Genomic DNA, 19309 nt, shown 5'->3' with positions numbered 1-19309 from the left:
AAGTACCTTGAGTGAAATAATCCAAAATTTAATGTTTACAAACATTTAGTTATAAATGAAATATTGCTTATGTGGCATATTTATTAATATAGTCATAGATTTTTATCATGAAATCTTAAAATATTTTATGCCTTAATTATTGCATAATAAAACCAACATTTTAAGTAAAAGATAAGACCTTTTATGCAGTGTTTGTTGGTATATCCTTTATCTCTAATATACAATTATCAAATGCTAAATCCCCATGGATACCACTAAGGAATAAATTTTATACTTTGAGCATGTTTTATGGGGGAAAGATTGGTATAAATCATCACCTAATATTTTCATCTAACATTTTCCTGGTCATTTCCCTATATACCAAACACTCAATTGCATGCCAGTGTGTACTTGTTGCCTCCATGTTTTTGGAACTTGATATTTTCCACAAGTTTTGGTAACAGTGTCCCAGAGCCAAAATGACAAAAGAACTTTGCATTAATAAAGAGAATTTAGATCTGTAGTCAAATTTGGAGGGAACAAACTATCACTTTGCTATTCGTGTTGAATAGTATTCTACTTTGGAGAAAAAATACAGTGTTCTGCAATGTCATTTGCATATAAAAGTCTGCCAAATGTTTTCAGTGAATATCTTCAGTTTGAAAATGTAAAGAAATTGGGCAGGAGAGATAGTACAGCAGGGAAAGTGCTTGCCTTGCAGGAGGCCAAATCACATTCTATTCCAGGCACCCCATAGGGTCCTCAAGCTCTTCAGGAGCGACCCCTGAGTGCAGAATAAGTCCTTAGCACCACCAGGTGTGACCCATAAGCAAACAAAGAATAAAGAAGTCTAGTCTATGCCCAGTATGCTGGATTCTAATAGTTGAAGAAGGTAATAAACTAAAGGGTTGCTGAACTCCGTGACTGAGATCTCTGAAAACCTTTATTCTTTGAAGATCTGGAGAGATTACAGTCAGCCTCAAAAGAGAAGGTTCAGGGCTGGGTGAGAGGAGGGCCTGGTAACTTTTTCAGTCTTATCACAAGCCAGGCGGGTCAGAGCAGATCACTGTCTGTGATCAAATGAATGAGTCAGTGAAGGAAGCCCAAACACCAGGATGGAGAAGGAGTGTGCAGAAATGGGAGCCGCTGACAGCAGGAAGCTGGGCTGAGTGATTTATTTTACTGCTTGACACGGTGCCTCGGGCGGAACTGATGCTCAGTGAATACCAGCCTGGATTGCGGTTCCCATTCACTCACCATCAATGTTAAAACAGTGCAACAGTCAAACAGGCTTTGAGATGAAGACCGTGCCCATCTAAGCACATGCCAACAGCTCCCCATCACTTCTAGCCAGTGTCTTACTCCAGGGTGCTCTAGTATCCTGGTCTTAATGGAGCACTCCTAAGTCAGAATCTGTACTGCCCGGGTCTCCACACACAGCGGGCAGCAAGTACATTAGAAACTATCATTTTTCCAGTGTTCCTCACAACGCATCAGTGGCTCATTCAGTTTTCTCGGTGGCTCCCAACCAACTTTTTTTTTTTCATAAAGAGAATGAGACAGAGAAAATGAAATGAAAACAAAAATCAGAGTTCTTCCTACACTCAGGTGTATATTGTTTCTTGAGGAGTTTTTCTGGAGGCTGGAGTGATAGTACAGCGGGTAAGGCATTTGCCTTGCACACGGCTGACCCGGGTTCGATTCCCAGCATCCCATATGGTTCCCTGAGCACCACCAGGAGTAATTCCTGAGTGCAAAGACAGGATTAATTTAACCCTGTGCATTGTTTGGTGTGCCCCCCCCAAAACAAGGAAAGCTTGTCTGGTAAATATAAAAATATCATCAAATGGGCTAGAGAGATGGGTAAGGAAGGCATTTGTTTCCCTTGTATGCAGCCTACTCAGATTCAACCCTTGACACTGTATATGGTCCACTAAGCCCCACCAGGAGTGATCCCTAAGCACAGATCCAGGAGTAAGCCCTGAGTACCCTCCGAGCGTGGCCCAAAAGTCGACTGAAGTTGGTTTTGTGCCCTGCCACATCTGGGTTCAATCATTCTGGGTATGCTTCTTCAACTGAGCCTTACCTGTGAACCATGTGGCTAGAATTAGCACAGAATTAGCACCTTCTGAGTTTAGAAGAACCCCCAACTCCAAGGTGTCTCAGGGGAAATCTGCATGCTCTAGGCCTCTACCACCAAATGTTCTATCAGAAGGCCACATGCCCGCTTAGAAAGGGGTTTCCTTGGCATCCCCCCATGGACATTTATCTCTTCGATTCCTGTGCTAGGGATTTACAGTGATATAAGCAAAACCCCAAACTCCTTCATGGCATACTGAAAACCGGGACTGGACTCTGACCTGTGGTGGCCCTGTTTGCTGAAACTGCTCAGCACAGAAACAACCAAAGTCATGGCCATAACACAGGCAGGGGCTTCCTTCAGTGATGTTGCCAATGGCCCCTTTATTTGGGGTCCATCTCCAGGCGGAAGGAGAGCTTTGGAAGGAGAATAAAAACTGAAAAGAAGCCTTTATGGCAGGAAACAATAGAACCATGCTGGGCACAAGGGTGCAAAACGTGGAGGCTGGCAGGGACAGAAGAAAGAAGCCAGGAAAGAAAAGAAGCTTGTGGGGGGAAATACACAAGCCCAGAGAGACAGTGAGATTCTCCAAATCAAACCCGAAAGTAAGTGCAGGAGAAAAGTAACGAAGGTAGTAGGAGAAAGGAGGAGGACAAGAGACAGGGCCCAGGCCAGACTGCTGTGCTCCCAGAGACCGCAGACCAGGCAGCACCCAGCAGCGGGCAGAGAGAGGGTACAGGGTGCCTGAAAAGCCGTCCCCTCCTCTCAGGTCTACTCCCCAGGCCTCACTTCCGTGGCAGAAACTCTGAACACAGGCTCAGGGTCTTTGGGGAAGGAAGCTGACAGGTGTTGGCAAGTGAGTTATAGACCAGTGACGTGACCCAGAGAGAAGGTTGCAGTGCCAAGGAGCTTCTGCCACCACAAATCCTGGGGCTGCTGCTCAATGAGCCTGTTCCCCACTTCCCTGGGCTCCAGTCTGCATCAGACACATTCCACGGCCTTCAGGAATGTTCCATGCCACTGACTTTCTGAGAACTCAGAACCAATTGTAAGGGCCCACCCTGAGAGTCTTGGCTTGTGAATGAAGGGGACCCCGTTCCACCTCTCTAGGGCTGCCCCCTTCCCCTCGTGGCCAGGATGGAGCAGGTACTCATTGCCTCACTAGGCCACACCAGCTTTCCAGTACCCCTGAAGAAATGCACAGTGCTTGGAGGAAAGAACCCAGCAGAACCACCTCCTGGGAGCCTAGGCAAAGGAGCCTGAACCGTGGAGCAGACCTGGCCTCCATGCCCTGCACCTCTCACCCCACAGGGTGAGGTTTGAAGGCAAAGCCAGGCCCTGTCAACTAAAGTGAGGACTCAAGCTCTTTGCTGCTTCCTAATACACCTTCTGACACCTTGCGGCAGCAGCAGACCAGGTATGGGTCAGAGGGTGAGGAGAGGAGTGGGAGGTCCAGCCTCAGAGAATCCACCCCCCGCATGAGGCCCACAGCATCCGGGGCTCCCAGGGAGCATCAGAGGGCCCTTCTGTGCTGACTCCCTGGGATCTGCAGCAGCGCAGACAGAATGCAGGCTGAAAGGGGAGGGAAGGAGGCGAACATGGGCCAGGCGGGGCCAGAAGGAGCCAGAGCCCAGCACTGAGGCCTTGCATGGCCTCCAGCCTACAATCTGGGCCCAGCACAACTCACAGTCACCGCCAGGCTCACCTGCTGCCAGGCTTATTCTTCAAAACCTGAGTTTTTCCCTTAAAACGGAGACTGGAGATATGGGCATCAGGCAGGCCGGTGAGCCTGGCCCAAGGGCCCATGAAGGGCAGCCTAGGCTGCTCAGGGCCCTGGCAGCTCTCTCTCAGACAGAAACATGGAGCATCTTTGAGGGCTGCTGCCCTGTTTGTGGGAAGGTGGGCAAAATGCTCAAAATACAACAAAATCAAGGGCCAGCACCCAAAGGGGGCTCACTCCCTGTTTCTCTGGACTCCCTGTGGGGTGCCTGTGTGCAGGATTTCTGCAGAAGATAGTCCATTTTGTTAAGCCTTTGAATATTCAAATTGAAAGTATCGCGCAATCATTGATTGTCAAATCATGGGTTTCTAGAGGTTTTAAATACTTGGCATGAGGGGGAAAAAACTCAAACCTATACCCGAAGGTATAAAACATGAATTCTGTTTGTCTCCTGCTCCAGGAACCTGGATGCAGCTGGATGCTTTGTGAAACTTTAAAAATGTTGCCTCTCTGTCTCTCTCCTCTGCACAGGAGCCTCCTGGGCACCGAGTGTCTGCAGCCACAGCATCTGGCCAGCGACCCAGCCTCTGCTGACCACCATGTCGGGTAACTCAGCCTCTTCTCCCGGGGGAGGGTCACGCGGGCCTGGGGCGCTTCAATCCGGGCGTAGAGCCACCGTTTTTCCTGCACAGAACAGAGAGGCACAAAGTCAGGGCATCCAATTCTGAGCCAGAGAATGCACGGGCCATGCCGTGGCAGCTTCCACTGGGCGTCTGCAGCCCAGGGCAGAGGTCCAGAGGCCGAGTTGGCCGCCGCCGCTGTGTGTGTCCCCGGGTACCCCCCTACCCGCTCTCCCACTTTGCCACTGGTGACCCTGAACTTGGACGCCGCGCGCGGGCGTTGCGCGCCCCGAAGCGGCGGCGGGGGGGAGCTAGAGACTCGTGGAGAGTCCCGGGAGCCCGCGGGCCGCGCCGGCCGCCCCGAGCTGAGCCGCGGCCGCGGCCGTGCCGGTGGGGACCCCGAGCTGCGCCCGCAGCCCACGGAACTTAGAGGCAGGCGAGGAGGGAGTCGGGGGAGACGAGATCGAGGACCGCGCGGGGTGGGGCGGCGCGGCGCCCAGACCCCGCGAGCAGCCACGCACACGGTGCCCGGAGCCTGGGCCACCCCGAGCGCCTCTTCCCTCCCCTGGGACCCCCTCGCCCCGGGGACGCGGGCTCGCGGGGGTGGGGGGGCTCCCTGCCGTCCGGCTGCGCTCTGCACAGTGGCCAGGCGAGGCGCTGGCGGCCCGCCCCGGCCCCGGCCCACGCCCGGCCCCTCCCCGCGCGTCCCTCGGCGCTCGCTCGCTCGCTCGGGGTCGAGGTCAGAGCCGGAGTGGCCGGGCTCCCGCGGCCACCTCGACGGCGAGAGCGCGCCCGGCCGGGCCCGGCTACTCACCGCGGCTCCGCCGAGTCCGCTCGCGGCCGCGGCCCCCGCCGGGGCGCCCTCCCCAGCCGGTGCCGCCGGGCCCTGCGCTCGGCCCACGGCACCGTCCGGCCCGGCTGTCCCGTCCTCCCCGCCGGCCCCGCCAGGCCGAGCCCGGCGCCCGCGCCGCGCTGACTCCCGCGGACCGGAATGCCTGCCCGGGAGGGAGGGGTGGGGAGAGAGGAGACATGGGGAGCGCAGGAGCGGGGGCTAAGGGGGGAGGAAGAGGTGGCGAGCGGGAAAGGCGGAGAAAGGACCAGGAGAGAGGGGGAAGGAGAGATAGGAAGACCCGGGGCTGGGGGGTGGGGGTGGGGGGTTCTGTAGCCGGGTGCCCCAGTTCCCCGGGTGCCCCAGTTCCCCAGGCCTGGCCCCTTTCCCGGGTCCGTCTAGCAGGTTCCTAAATGCCCAAGGGCAGGTCCACCTCCAGCTGCTTGCCCAGGCTGCCTTGCAATCTAAGGACACTTAGAGGTCGAACCTGGCAGAAGCTGCACCTGCCCAGGTGGAAAAGAGTCGAGTCTCAGGGCCCCTACAATCTAAGAACCTGGGGGTGGGGACTGGGGGGCGACTTAGAACAGCTGCTGCAGAAGAGAGCTCCCTCTGCCAGACCTGCAGATGGGGCCTGATCCCAGGACACCCACCCCCCCAGTTTAAAAGTGGTGAACCCACACTCGCAGTACGATCACCACCCCCTCCAAACTGGTCTCCATATTTCTCAGCAGAAAATTCCAGGTGCACTATTAGCCTAGGGATGGAGTCAGGTGGGGGTGGGACCCCACCCCCACACACAGATCCCCAGAGATTATGCTCGCCTGAAACAGGCCCCCACCTTCATCCTTCCAAGTATAGGGCATGAGGAACTCTCACGCCCATCAGCCTTCCCTTTGCATTCTCAAAGCCTAGAAACCTGGATTCAGGTGCTTCAAGGGAAACCCTCACAACCAAAACCAGATACCTAAACCCCACATTTGATCACTGACTTGGTTGCTTTTTCCCAGAAAAACCAAAGGTGTATCAAGGTGTCCGGGTGAAGATCACGGTGAAGGAGCTGCTGCAGCAGAGAAGGGCACACCAGGCAGCCTCGGGGGGAACCGTAAGCATCCCCCCCTCACTGACCACCACTTCCTGGTAGGGCCCCTGCAACCTGGAGTCTCAGAGGGGTTTGTGGATCCCAGACTCGATCTTCCTCGTTCTTATACTTTCCATGCCCCTTCCTCCTGGGTCACCCCAGGAAGCCACAAAGAACAGCTGTGTGGGGCTCTGGGCTGTGCTGTGTGTGTGTGTGTGTGTGTGTGTGCGCGCGTGTGTGTGTTGGGGTGTATCTAGTCCTCCCTCATCAGAGTTGGGTCTAAAGGCTCATGGAAAGGTGTTGCTCTGTGAGGGAGATGTGCCCTCGAGGACACAAAGCAAATGTCTCGGCTCTCTTCATCAGACACCCATCCTGCAGAGCCCAGCCTCTGAGGTCACTAATCTGTAAATGTCCCTGCCAGCCTCCAAGGGAGAAAGAGCCTCGGCTCTGCAAGGGACATGACTTGGCATGGAGAACGACTTCCTGTGAAGTTTCTCGAGCCGTGTACAGTGCTGTGTCAGGTTGTCATGAGGCAGATCTGAATAGCCCGGAGGCTACCCCCATATTCTGTATATGTCTATATATATATCACAGAGCATCCTCAGGGCAGCAGCAGAAGCAACCGAGGTGGGTTTAGGCCTCAAGGCGGGTGATTCTTCATGAAAGCCCTTGAACATACAATTGCTTCTGTGGGTGTCAGGCAGAGGATCCCACAGCTGGGGCCCAGGCGCTGGTGCTGGTCAATCTCCACCTCATGGCATTTCTCTGACAGTTTTGGGACTGGGGTTGTTAGTGTGCAATGCAGAACTGCAAGAAATGGGATTGTGTGGGAAGAGGCAAATAGCGGGTGAGATTCAGACCCCAGTTCCTTTGTGGTGGGTGTCCAGGCAGATGGGTCCAGCTCCCTGACCTCTGCTTTTCCTCTCAAAACTGTTAGTGATAGCACCCCTGAGGGTTAACTGAGTTACTGCATTTAAAAGCACTCAAGAGAGCTTTCCTCACAATAGATACTTCCTATTCCCAATAGATACTCTGTTATCATCTGGACTGTTTGCAGAAAGTTACAAAAATAAAATTATAAACAAGGACCGAGAGCCAGCTATTCAGGAATGTTCATTCACACCCTTTGCTCAAGTTTCAAATTCAGGTGCGATCTGGCTGTGGTCTGGCAAGGGGAGCTGTCTGCGAGAAAAGCTAGGCCCTCCCACTGCAGAGTTTCAGCAAATATCATCAAATGGCCATTTGTGAGGGGTGGGGGTGTACAGGGGCTAATTAAAGCGCTTTCACAAACATGTTTCGTTTAGTTCTTATAACAGCTACGGGAGGAGGGAGGTAAACCGATCAGAGAGGTTTATGTCTTTTATACAGCTGAAGTTCACAGTCTTACAGTTACAAATTATACAGCTACAAGTGCATCTGTCTTCTTTATATTATTTTTGTAAAGCCTTCCCACTGCTTAGCTCCCTAAATTCACCCATCCACAGATCAGCTGAGGTGGGAAGAAGCCATCAACCCCATCAGTACAGAGATGGTCATTGAAAATTAATCAAACCAGAAGCAAGAACCTGGGAGGAAATTCTTGTGGCAAAAAACCCCCCTGAAATCATCGATCTGTTCATAACAGAATGCAACCTGTCATTCAGGTGCTTTGTAGAATTGAAGTCAGTTCTATTGCTGTGGTTCCCTCCCAAGTTCATTTGACCAGTGTCTTCTCTTGCTTCGGTTCCTAACCGCAGGAACAAAAGTGAGAGGAAAAGTCCCTTGCATTTCTTCCCTGCAGCCGTTTGATTATCATGGTTTTCTGAATTCCCCCTGAAACAACAGTAAACCAGACCCTCTGGGGAAGTGCCTTGCACTAACATGCCGAGAAAAGCCTAGAACATTCTCTATGCCCAGGCCCTTGCAGGTACTCGGAATGACATGCAGACAGTTAAATTATACAAGGCAGAGGTAGAGTTCCTTACCTATCAGAAGGCTCTGAAATTCTAAGAAAGCTTGAGAGTGAGTTCAGTAAGCAAGAATGGCTTATATTCGGGAATAAGGTCTGCCTGCTCCTTGGTAAAACCCTTCTTCTGCTTCAGCAGTTTCTCCTAATGTTTAAGGATGGCTTCTGGAATCCTGATGCCAAGAAAAGTGTTAATTTTTGTTTATTAGTCTGTTTGGGGGCCACACTCAGGGGTGTTCAGGGCTTACTTCTGGCTCTGCACTAAGGGATTACTCCTGGCAGGCTTGGGGGCCCACAGGGGCTGCTGGGGATGAAACCTGGTCAGCCATGTGCAACACAAGTGCCCTGCCCACTATCTGAAGAGGGACAAAATTTGTTGTAAATATAAAATTGTGTGTGTGTGTCTGTGTGTGTGTGTGTTGTTGGGGACAAACCAAGGACAAACAGTGACAGTAGAAATGTAGGCATGCCAGATTTATATATGTGATTTTAAAAAAATGATTTCAGCCAGATCAGTTTGCAAACATTACACACACACACACACACACACACACACACACACACACACACAGAGTTCTTTCACCTTTAGAATGAGTGAAACTTGAGTTAGCATTATCAAAAGCTATCAGTTACCCTTTTATTTGTACCATTCCTTTTTTTAAAGCAGCCTTGATGTATTTTTATAAACTGCAGATTGTGGGTTTCTGTACTGTTTGAAATCAAGGAGAGAGGTGTCTTTCTTTGTATTCTTGGAGCAAAGTTGAAAGTGAACCCATGACTAGAAAGATAATATCAAGTAGGATATTGTCAACATACCTGCAGGAGATAACTGGGGAGGCAGACAAACATACCGTGCTGGGGGAGAAACGGGGTGAATGGGAGCTCTACAATGAGGCCGGGTTTTTAAAACCCACTCCTTCCAAGTCCTTTAGTTCAAGCTGCAGTCAAATATTTGCATAAAGAGCTGGTGAAGGATTCCAGCTTCCTGGTTCATGACATTACAGTGTGGATCATTTTCAAAATGAACACCACCTCCTGTTCCCGCAGGGCTGGCTTGCTGTCTGCAGAGGCTCGGGTAAGGGAGTAAGTATACCCTGTAACCCAAGAGAGAGGTGTGGTGAGCAGGGCTTCCCAGCACAGAATCACAGAGCCAGATGAGGCCCTTTAAACTTTAAAGCCTCCACCTGGAAGGTAAAAACAAAACACAACACAAGCCTAAATTACTGTTTAATAGACTATTATCAATTCAATGGGAAATACAGGCTGCTTTAAGCAGCTAAGTGGGGCCATTTCACCACGAATTTCTGGTGTTTCCATCCAGTAGTCCAAAAAGCAACTTCTTAATAGAAAATAGTTTGAGGAAAAGAACAGTTGATTTACTAGAATGTGGAAAGGTTCCAGCTCACTGACTCAGCTCCAAAAAGACATTTTCTATTTTGATGTTTCAGAGTTGGTTAGAACATGTATGCGAATATTGTTTGCTATCAAGACTAACAATGTTAGAAATGAAGTACTTTGGAGAAAATAAATTCCTAAGACTAAGCAGCCAGATAATAGCTGAAAATTCTGAGGAAAACTAAGCAGGTAACTCACAGAGGATTGGGGTCAAATAAATGTTAGTCCTTCTTAATCACTTTAAATTGAATAACTTTACAAGAAGGTGCTTACTGAGTTTTCTCTAATGAGTACACGTCTGCATGATAAAGACCATTTCAATGAATTTGTATGAAAATAAATAACATTTCAAATTCAAGCAAGAGAACCTGCTATTAAAATAATAAAATAATAAAAAGATCCCCCAAGCAAGCATGAGATGTTGGATCTAAGTGAATAGGACCTTGGTTGTCTCTAATGATTCTGGAAGAAATACTTGGGCTTACCTGAGCGCAGAGGCAAGGAGGCTTCCCTGCCAAACCCGAGTCTCACCGTTTCCCGTCGTCATATTCTTGTTTTACAGGTATCCGGAGGCAATGGTGTTCCCCCTTCTGAGCTGGCCCCACCCGTTTCTGCAGGTCAGTAGAGCCAACTTTACAGTTTACTCACATAGTCCTCAAAAAGGCCATCTCAGAAGTCTCAGTGCTTGGCTTGGGAGTGAAGATAGGCACCACCATTGCATGGGAATCCAACCAATCAGGAGGGGGAGAGAGGCACAGACCAGAGCCGCAGAGGCAGCCCCAGCTGGGGAGCCGTGCAAATGTCTGTCCTACTTCTTAGCTGTCAACTCTCTGCTGGCTCTTCTGTCCCAAGAGTGTGTGCTTCACCTCTAGTCCAGTTCCTCAACTCCAAGTTATTAAACTTGCCTAAAGGATACGTTTTGTTTTCCCCAACCCACCTGGTTTGATGCACTCTGAATCTCAGAGTCCAGAGCTGCTTGAGGTTCTGGAAGAACACCTTTGCCCCGCTTCTGCCTCCAGCCAACAGGGGCTTCCCTCCTCTTCTTTGCTCTCTTCCCAGAAAGCAATTCAAACAAGTATAGGTTTCCCTGGCGCATTGCGAATAACTCTATTACATAAACACTCCTGCCTATGCCAGTCAACAGCTGAGGCTGTCAGGAGGTCATACAGAAGGAAGCTTATGCTAGCTCACTGCTCAGAGTGCAGCTGGAGCTTAAGGCATCCTGAGACTGAAGATTCCGGTATTCTGTGGTCCCTCTGAGGGATCTGTCTTCTATACTCTAAACCTATCTTCTTGGAGCCTTTAAGGATAAAAGTCACAAACTCACACTGAACTGGAAGAAGGAGTCAAGCTTTTGAAATTATTTTTGTCTGCTGCATAACAACTTACCTCAGTTTCCTTAGCCTTCATTTTGTTGGTTTTGGCTTGGAGTTTTCTTTGGGTTTGGGTGTTTTTTGGTTTGTTTGTTTGTTTTGTAATTTAAAACTAGTCGCCCTAACTGTGCTGTCTGTTCTGGTTTCCATTTTGATCAATACCCATGCCATTGACATCATCCCTCAGGATTTTTACTGAGTAAGTGTGCTAAGTTTAGGGAAGCAACAACCCAAGTAACTGTAAGCTTCTTGGAAGGTTTTGGGCAAGGAAACTAAGCACTGATTCTTTAAAGTCAGAAAAGCGGAGGCTTGAGCCACTATTGAACAGTTACAAGAGACCACCGGTTGGGACCACCTTCTTTTATTTTTCCCTAGTGACTTTGACTGTTAATTTTCAAATTATTTCCCCGGGACTTGAATGAGCTAAGGCAACTGAAAAAAATCCAAACTGCCTGCTTGCATTTATTTGACTTTTCTGGAACAAGTCATCCCTTTGTATCCCCTAAATACAGTAATTATTTAGGGTAGAAAAAAGAATTCTATTCAAACCCACCAATTTTTAACAAAAATCTGTTTCTTTTTCTTCTCTTTTAGGGCTGATTTTAGAGCCTGAACCAATTTCTTCTTCCACACCTGATTATTTTCCACCCCGAGAATTTCCCAGTTGTGTTTCTTATGAAGAAATCCCAAACTACCTCGACCAAATCTTCGAGTCCTACCTCCCGCCAGAGCCCCATGTGGACCCTGCACTCAATTCCATGCAAACTGCTCCACACTATTTCCCGGAGAGCTTCCAGTCCACCACGTCCTGCTTTAACCAGAGCCTGGTAATTTATCTCAGTTCTTTACAAGTCCTGGTGATTGCTTTCTATGGGGGAGAAATGTTTAAAACTTCATCTCATAAGAATCCAACAGATACCACCAGTAAGGAGTTATCCAAGGGAATAAGCAGAGTTGGCACAGGCTCAGTGGAGCTAGAATTAGCTACACAGTGCTAGACACAAGCCTTTGGAGACACACATAATTAAGATTTCCCCGTCAGCCATGCCCATGGAAGTTGGTGTATGGAAATAGAAATCAGTTCCCTGGCAATAATTGCTGGATGTATTTTAAATGTTAAGAATCTACTAACTGAAGGGCTGGAGTGATAGGACAACAGGTAGGGTGCTGACCTTGCATGCAGATGACCCAGGTTTGGTCTCCAGCATCCCATATGGTCCCCTGAGCACCGCCAGGAGTGACTCCTGAGCGTACAGCCAGGAGTAAGCCCTGAGCACTGCCAGGTGTGGTAGCAAGACAAAATAATAAATAAATAAATCACTTTTTTAATTAAAAAAATCTAACTGGCAATTACTAGATGGCAATAATGGTCCTTGGGTTTTCGAGTTCTTGAAAAAGGAAGGCAGATCATTACTGTGATAAGAGGTTTGGGGATTTATTTTGTCAGTGAATGGGTTCTTCACTACTGCTTATTTGAGTCTATCAGCATGACAACTCATTGGGTCACAGAGGATTAGCAACACATTATGTCCTAATACTTGAAAGAATGTAGGTGAGCAGTTCGTGATGGACCTCAATATTTGGAAATATGCTATCATTTGTAATGGAGTAAGGCATCCAGCAGTAGATACCAGTGGTCCTAGCAGTCTTTGAGATGTTTCTATCATTTTTGTAAACCTCAGGAAGCATGTGTTTTTTTAAAAAAAAAATGAAACACAAACATTTTTTTTTAATTTCATCAGAAGTTTGTGTAGGGATCAGAGTTCCTTTTAAGGGAGCAGGAAGTTAATTCTACTACAGGCTCTGTGTGAAGGGCCCTGAGCATCCATCCAGACTTGTCCTGCCTCCCAGCTAGGCCTCTTGGTACCAAATTCAGATCTGCCCAGGAGAAGGCAGAGAGAGGCACCAACCCCTCAGCAGATCAAACTTTAATGATGGGAAGAGCAGTTGCAGGTCTTGGAGTCTCCTGGGTGCTGGGTCCAGCCAGATCTGTGCATGTCCATCTTGTTCTCTGGCCAGAACTGTGGGGCACCATCTAAGGTGCCACCTGCAGCTTCCGTTGTGGCACGCAGCAGGATCACTGTGCAGGTGACTGGAAGCACAATGGGATTTTGTGGTTTAAGAACAAAGCATCCTCTAAAGTAGGGGTATAACAAAGGAAGCCAGTGAAGCAGAGCAATTTATTGTTGGGAAAGAACTGGGTAAACAGAAAGTGTGATGTCGTGAAATCACACAGTCAGCAAATAAATTACTTCTGCAGACCTGGGCTGGGTCGTGGGTTTTGTTGTACAAGCACGGTTTTGTTTTGTTTTATTTTAAGGGTTTTGTTGTTGTTGTTACCCCAAACGTTCTTAGACTTAATTAACACATCAGTCTATTCAGTGATTTTAATCCTAAATTCTCAAACTCTTTTTCCCTTGGTTTTCATTGGTCTAGAACCCAGGATCGCCTTCAGATTCCTCCACTCTCTCTGGCTCCTTCGACTACAGTTATTCACCAGCTCAGCTACCTCCATACGTGCCAGAGAATTACAACTGTCTCCCTTCTCTGGACACTAGACACTCTGACTATCCCTCAGACTACGTGTGCCCTGCCTTGCCCTCGCATGCCCAGGATGACTGCTTCCTCCCCAGCACCACCTCTGGCTGCTACTGCGCCTCCTGTGAGGCCGACCGCTTGGATACCCTTCGAGCCGCCGAGTATTTCTCCTACCCCAGCACAGACTTTGTGGGCTTCAATCCCTCAGTGGTGGCCTCCACCAATGATTTCTATAAGAGGGACACAAACTGTGACATGTGCTACAGTTAATAGAAACAACATTTGCTTGGAATATGGCATGTTTCTACCCAGTGACAACCTGGAATCGGCAGCCTGGTAACCAAATGTCACAAGGACCATCATCACCTGTCACCATTCTCCACATTCTGACACTAGCTTAGGCATCCACCCGAAGCCCTCAGGCCCAGTCCTCAAGTCACTTCTACTTTCTATGTTCCCAGTGAAAATTCTTATAGGGATCGTCCAATTGTTTCACTTTTTTATGTCATGAACAAATTCTCTCTCTGTTTTTTTTTTTACTAATAAATCATTTTGTTTTACTAAATGTTGGTTTGTGTTTTTTCAGTTTTTCTAATAATAGTAAAAGTTCTGGGATCAAACCTAGTCAGCGTGTGCGAGGTAGGTGCCTTAACCTGTGCTATTTTGGATTATTTTTAAATGGGGAGATGCTTTGTTTCCCGGGAGGATGGAGGACAAACACTACCATGGTAGCTGAAAAGGGAAGTTGAAATCACCTCTAAATGAGAGGCACTACTTGGAGAAACACTAAGAAGACATTTATCAATCATTAATTTTTGTAGCTAAAATTAGTCAATGAAATGTTAATATGACTAAAATAACATCTTACTGACAGCAATATTAACTTGCAGATGATTATTTTCATCTTCAAAGTATTTTTTGGCAAACACTTTTCTTTTCTGGGAAAATATTTTTCTCTTAAGAATTGTTGTACAGTTGAGACACCAAAAAGTTTAGAATTTGCTGTCACCTATAAAATGTCTACATTTCTGCTTTAGATTTGTTTTGCTTTGGTTTAGTTTTGGGGAAGTGCTTAGAATTTACTCCTACCTCTGTGCTCAGGGATCACTCCCGGCAGTGCTTGGGAGCCATATGATATACTGAGGATTGAACCAGGGTAGGCTGCATGCAAGGCAAGCATTCTGACCATTATACTATCCCTCCAGTCCCTTTTCTTTAGATTCTAAACTATGCGTCACTCCTGTTTACTGATGGACTTATAGATTGACAAAGTGGTTTACAATAAAATCTCAGAGTTTACTTCCTCTAATCTATTTGAACAGACCAACTATATTTCAAGGTAAAGAACAATTACTTAAGCCACCATGCTTGAGTCTACTGCTAAATGTTGTCTGCATAGGCAACAAGGCAGAAGACAACTCCCTTATGTGAAGTCTGGGACTTTTTCCATATTGAAAGTTTCTGTGCAAAGGCAACATTAGGGGTAACAGTGAGAGTGACCTCAACTACCACTTTCAGAGTCATTTTGTGTGCTAGATTCTATAAGAGCTTTTTGGTGGTCCTCTTTTCTCAGGACACAGTATGTGCCTGGCAATGAACTGTCTGATTGTCCCATCCCTGGGAACTCTCGAAGGCTCAGGCAAACAGGACATGTTGGAACCTGTCTCCTGAGATAGTTGTTCCAGGGAGATTAGACAATGGCCACCTTTCTGAGACGCCAATAAAACGAAATTCTGAATAGTTTAAAACGACACTGAAACTGGGCTGCTGCCAACAAATTTGTTCTCACAGACCAAAACTCCTGCACACACACCCATGCATAGCAGCTGTCCCCAAGGGACAAAGCCCAGGGAATTCCAAATGTCCATTAGTTGGCACCAAAATATCCTTTCCCAGCATGCCACTCCCATCTTCAATTACTTATTTCCACCATCTGTTGTAGACCAATGCAGCTCTCATAGAGATCTTTTCTTACAGCCTGTTAATGTCCTTCTTCAATTGCCCTTCAAATTCTGACTATATCTTGTATGGAGGAAAATTTAATAAATATGTGTGAAGTGAAGGCTCATAAAGTTTCACAGTGAACAACTCCTGCCTCACAGCGAACAACTCTGCCTTAAATGGCTCTTTAAGATTATTACAGAAATTTAAACCGGCAGGTCACGCAGCACAGCATAGTAGGAAGCAGATGGATGCTTCTCACTTCTTCTCACTTGGTTTTTTATCCACTGAGGATCATGCAGAACCAGTGAGGAACAGCCTTGACACAATCCTGTGTGCTAGGGTGCTTTCAGCTCTGCCCACCTGCAAGGCTGCAAGATTCTCTAAGGTTAAAATGGGTATCTGCATTGAAAAAACTCTAGGTTGAGTCTGATATAACTTGTCCTCTGTCTGCATCTGAACAACAGTGACAAACTCAATGTCTGAAATGTACAACACAGGGACCTAGGAACTTCCAGTAGCTTAAATGAACTCAGCTATTTCTAGGGGTATATGCAAGCTTTGCCGCCTTTCATCTCCGAGTAACCACACACAACAGATTCCATTATAGCCCTTACTTTTTGGCTCTGTTTTGTTTGGAGGGCCACATCTGGTATTACCTGGGTGTTACTCCTGGCTTTGCACTCAGGAATTATTCCTGGTAATGCTCGGATAAAACCCCCTGCCCCTGTGTCAGGCTGTCTTCACTAGGACCCCTCGGAGAGGGATAGTCGAGTTTCCCTCCCCGCCCCAAGCAGAACCCTGGCAGCCGAAAACCTCCAGACCCCAGCCACAGCCATGCTCAAAGCGAATCTCCACATGTTCAGATGAGCCTCACGCTTGAAGGAACTGGTAGAGGAACCCAGGTGTGCGGGAGCTGTGGCTGAGATCTCCAAACCTGCTCGGATTGGCACTGGACCTCCTCCACTCAGATCCCCCCATTTTCCAGTAGCTTGGCAGTCACACCCACAAACTTCCCCTGGCGCCATGTAATCTCATCAACAGCCAAGACTCAGAGACTATATAACAAAGCTCCCAGAAGAGAGCTATGCATCTCCGAGGGGGATTTCCCTCCATCCCCCTCGGAGGGCCTGGCAAGCTACTGAGGATATCTTGCCCGCATAGCAGAGCCTGACAAGCTCCCATGGCGTATTCAATATGCCAAAAACAGTAACAATAATGGACCTCATTCTCCTGACCCTGAAAGAGCCTCCAATACGACAGCTTTGGGAAGGACAATTAAGGAGAGGCTGAAAAAAATCTCAGGGCTGGGACGAATAGAGACGTTACTGGTGCCCGCTCAAGCTAATCGATGAACAACGGGATGACAGTTCTACAGTGCAGTGCTCAGGGGAGACCATAGGGAATGTTGGGGATTGAACCTGGGTCGGCTGCATTCAAGGCAAACGCCCTACCCACTGTACTATACTCCGGCTCCAGTCCTAACTTTCATCCATGATAAAACTGAAGTTTCAAGAGGTGAAATAACTTGCCCAAGATCACACTGCCTATAAACGAGAGTCAGACTTCTCCATCTTGGACTGTCCGATGCCACACTTGGAATCAATAGCTCTAACTATGCTTCCTGCACATCAGACCTGGAGGAATAAGCTGCTTGGAATTAAATATTTTGTCTTAAATGTTTACCTGTGCAAACAGATCTCATCCAACAGAGAAATTTAGTAAGGTTATAAATGAAAGAGAATCTGAGGGAATAATTTTGTTAGAATCATTTTCAGAAACAGTGAGATGAATAAAACAAAATATTGATTCAGGTACTTGAGTGTAAGACTGATTATGTGCCTTCAAGCTGTCACCAAAGGCTAAAAGAAGTGGTTGAAAACTTTTGGAACTTGAGCACTTCAGGTGAGCCTGTGCTGATTCTCAAATCCTGCTATGGAGCACACCCTGAGGAACAAATAACCAAAATTTCACCTCTTAAATCTCTGCTTTTGAAGCCAAGAACAAGTAGCCAAAATTTCACCCTGGTAGTCTAGAAACTGAGAGTGGTTGGTAATAATATCATGTGAGCAGACATCAGCAAATTTGGTTTTGGATTTTTGCTTGCTTGCCTTATTTTCCACACAAACTGAATCAGAAACTTAAAGCTCTCTAATTTTTGGTTTTGGTTGTTTTAGTTTTTTTCCAGCAAGTAAAGATCTGATGGTTTCCAGAGAGAATCAAGAAATGCAGAGACAGAAGCGTTATTCCAGGCTCCCTGAGACAAGTGCTGCACACTACAAAAGCAGCCATACAGCTGGTGCCAGGCTGTGGCCAGGTCTGCTGCCAGAACCAGAGATAAAGCAGTTGCCAGTCATCAGGGCCACGTAGCAACTACCAGGTCCATAGGCAGAGGTAGAGACCCAATGGCATGTGGGAAAAAGGCAGCTCCCTCAATCTTTGTGGCATGCTCATAGGCCAACGAGGACACAGCCTTGCTAGGACTCGTGTCCACAAACGTTTCAAGAAAACTCTGAATCTTCCCAGTCAGGACATGGGTTCTAACCTCAGAGCCCAACTGTTTGGTAAAAAGTTCGATAAGAAGTTTGCATTGTCAGGCCTGGGAACCCAGAGGAATTCCCAGGAGAGAAAGGAAGGGCAGGAGATAGATAGATAGATAGATAGATAGATAGATAGATAGATAGATAGATAGATAGACAGAGAGAGGAGAGGAGAGGAGAGGAGAGGAGAGGAGAGGAGAGGAGAGGAGAGGAGAGGAGAGGAGAGGAGAGGAGAGGAGAAATAGAGGCAACACAGAGTGATGGGGATTGGTGAGGGCGAGAGCAGAGGCATAGGAAGAGTGGACACAGGAAGAGCTTTGGTCTTGCCAAACAACATGGCAACTGCTGGACACTGACGTCTGGTGATGCAGCATCGTTTAGTGAAACAGCTTTTTCATAAAGGTGCGCACATGGTTCTGAGGCATAAAACTGGGGCACATTTCACCCCACTGGAAAGGTAACAGTACTGTGTGTGACTTGATTTAGTTCAGGATTCTCTGTGCCGGGATGGTCTGGAAGCCAGCCCACGGAGAGCTCTGAGTGGGCCTGTACACACGGAGGGAACATGGGGGGTGTGGCAGCTTGAACCTAGCAAGAGCAGAACCTTCTGAGCAGGTGAAGACTTGAAGCAGGACCATCCCCTGTTCCTTTCCCTGCAGCTGTGAAAATAGGATGACACGGCCTTAGGGTGGAGGGTTGACAATAGGTCACATGTCCCCTCTTCTGCCCCGACTGTGGACGCCCCAACTCTGCCCATGGTATGTCCCCATACCTCTCCACACAGGCATGAAATGTCTCCTCACATCCCCATCCAAGCTGCGTTGTAGAAACCTAAACCTCTGGTCTTGTAGGTCACCCGCTTCCTCCCAGCACCACTCAGGAACTGGCTTGCCCTGCTCCTGCCAACAGCAGAACGCCCAGGGGAGCAAACAATGCTGGGCCTGTATCCACCAAACACAGCCACAGCCATGGGCATGCCCAAAGTAGCACACTCATTTTCTGAAGAGAAAAGGGGAATTCTGGAGGAAAATGGTATGGTCCACAGATCTGCCACCTCCACAGGTCATACCATTTTTTGAAGCTCAGAGGAGCACCCCGAATTAGCCAGAAGTACCTGCCACCCTCACCCAAGCTCTGCATGTGTCTCCCTGACTGGAGCTTCAGAGTGTCAGGCTGGACAATCTGCAGTGATACTAAAGCTGACTGAAGTCTGGATTGATCAGAATCAACCCCCCAGGTCAATCAACCCTTACCTTTAGGGAGCCTTCTAA

The 19309-nt window shown here is 48.1% G+C and overlaps 1 protein-coding gene across 1 annotated transcript; it reads left to right on the top strand.

Moving 5' to 3' along the window:
• The first annotated feature begins 4515 nt into the window (after positions 1-4515).
• Positions 4516-14111, top strand: POU2AF3 (POU class 2 homeobox associating factor 3). Its single transcript, XM_056107549.1, has 5 exons — positions 4516-4783; positions 6236-6330; positions 10209-10263; positions 11614-11846; positions 13456-14111. Exons 1-5 carry the CDS (start codon positions 4516-4518, stop codon positions 13825-13827), a joined length of 1023 nt encoding a protein of 340 aa, XP_055963524.1. The 3' UTR covers positions 13828-14111.
• Positions 14112-19309: the final 5198 nt, after the last annotated feature.

Source organism: Sorex fumeus, unplaced genomic scaffold (genome assembly GCF_029834395.1).
Source record: "Sorex fumeus unplaced genomic scaffold, SorFum_2.1 ptg000169l, whole genome shotgun sequence".
Lineage (NCBI taxonomy): Eukaryota > Metazoa > Chordata > Mammalia > Eulipotyphla > Soricidae > Sorex > Sorex fumeus.
Note: the sequence above shows the minus strand (reverse complement) of the source record. Positions and strands in the feature narration are given on the sequence as shown.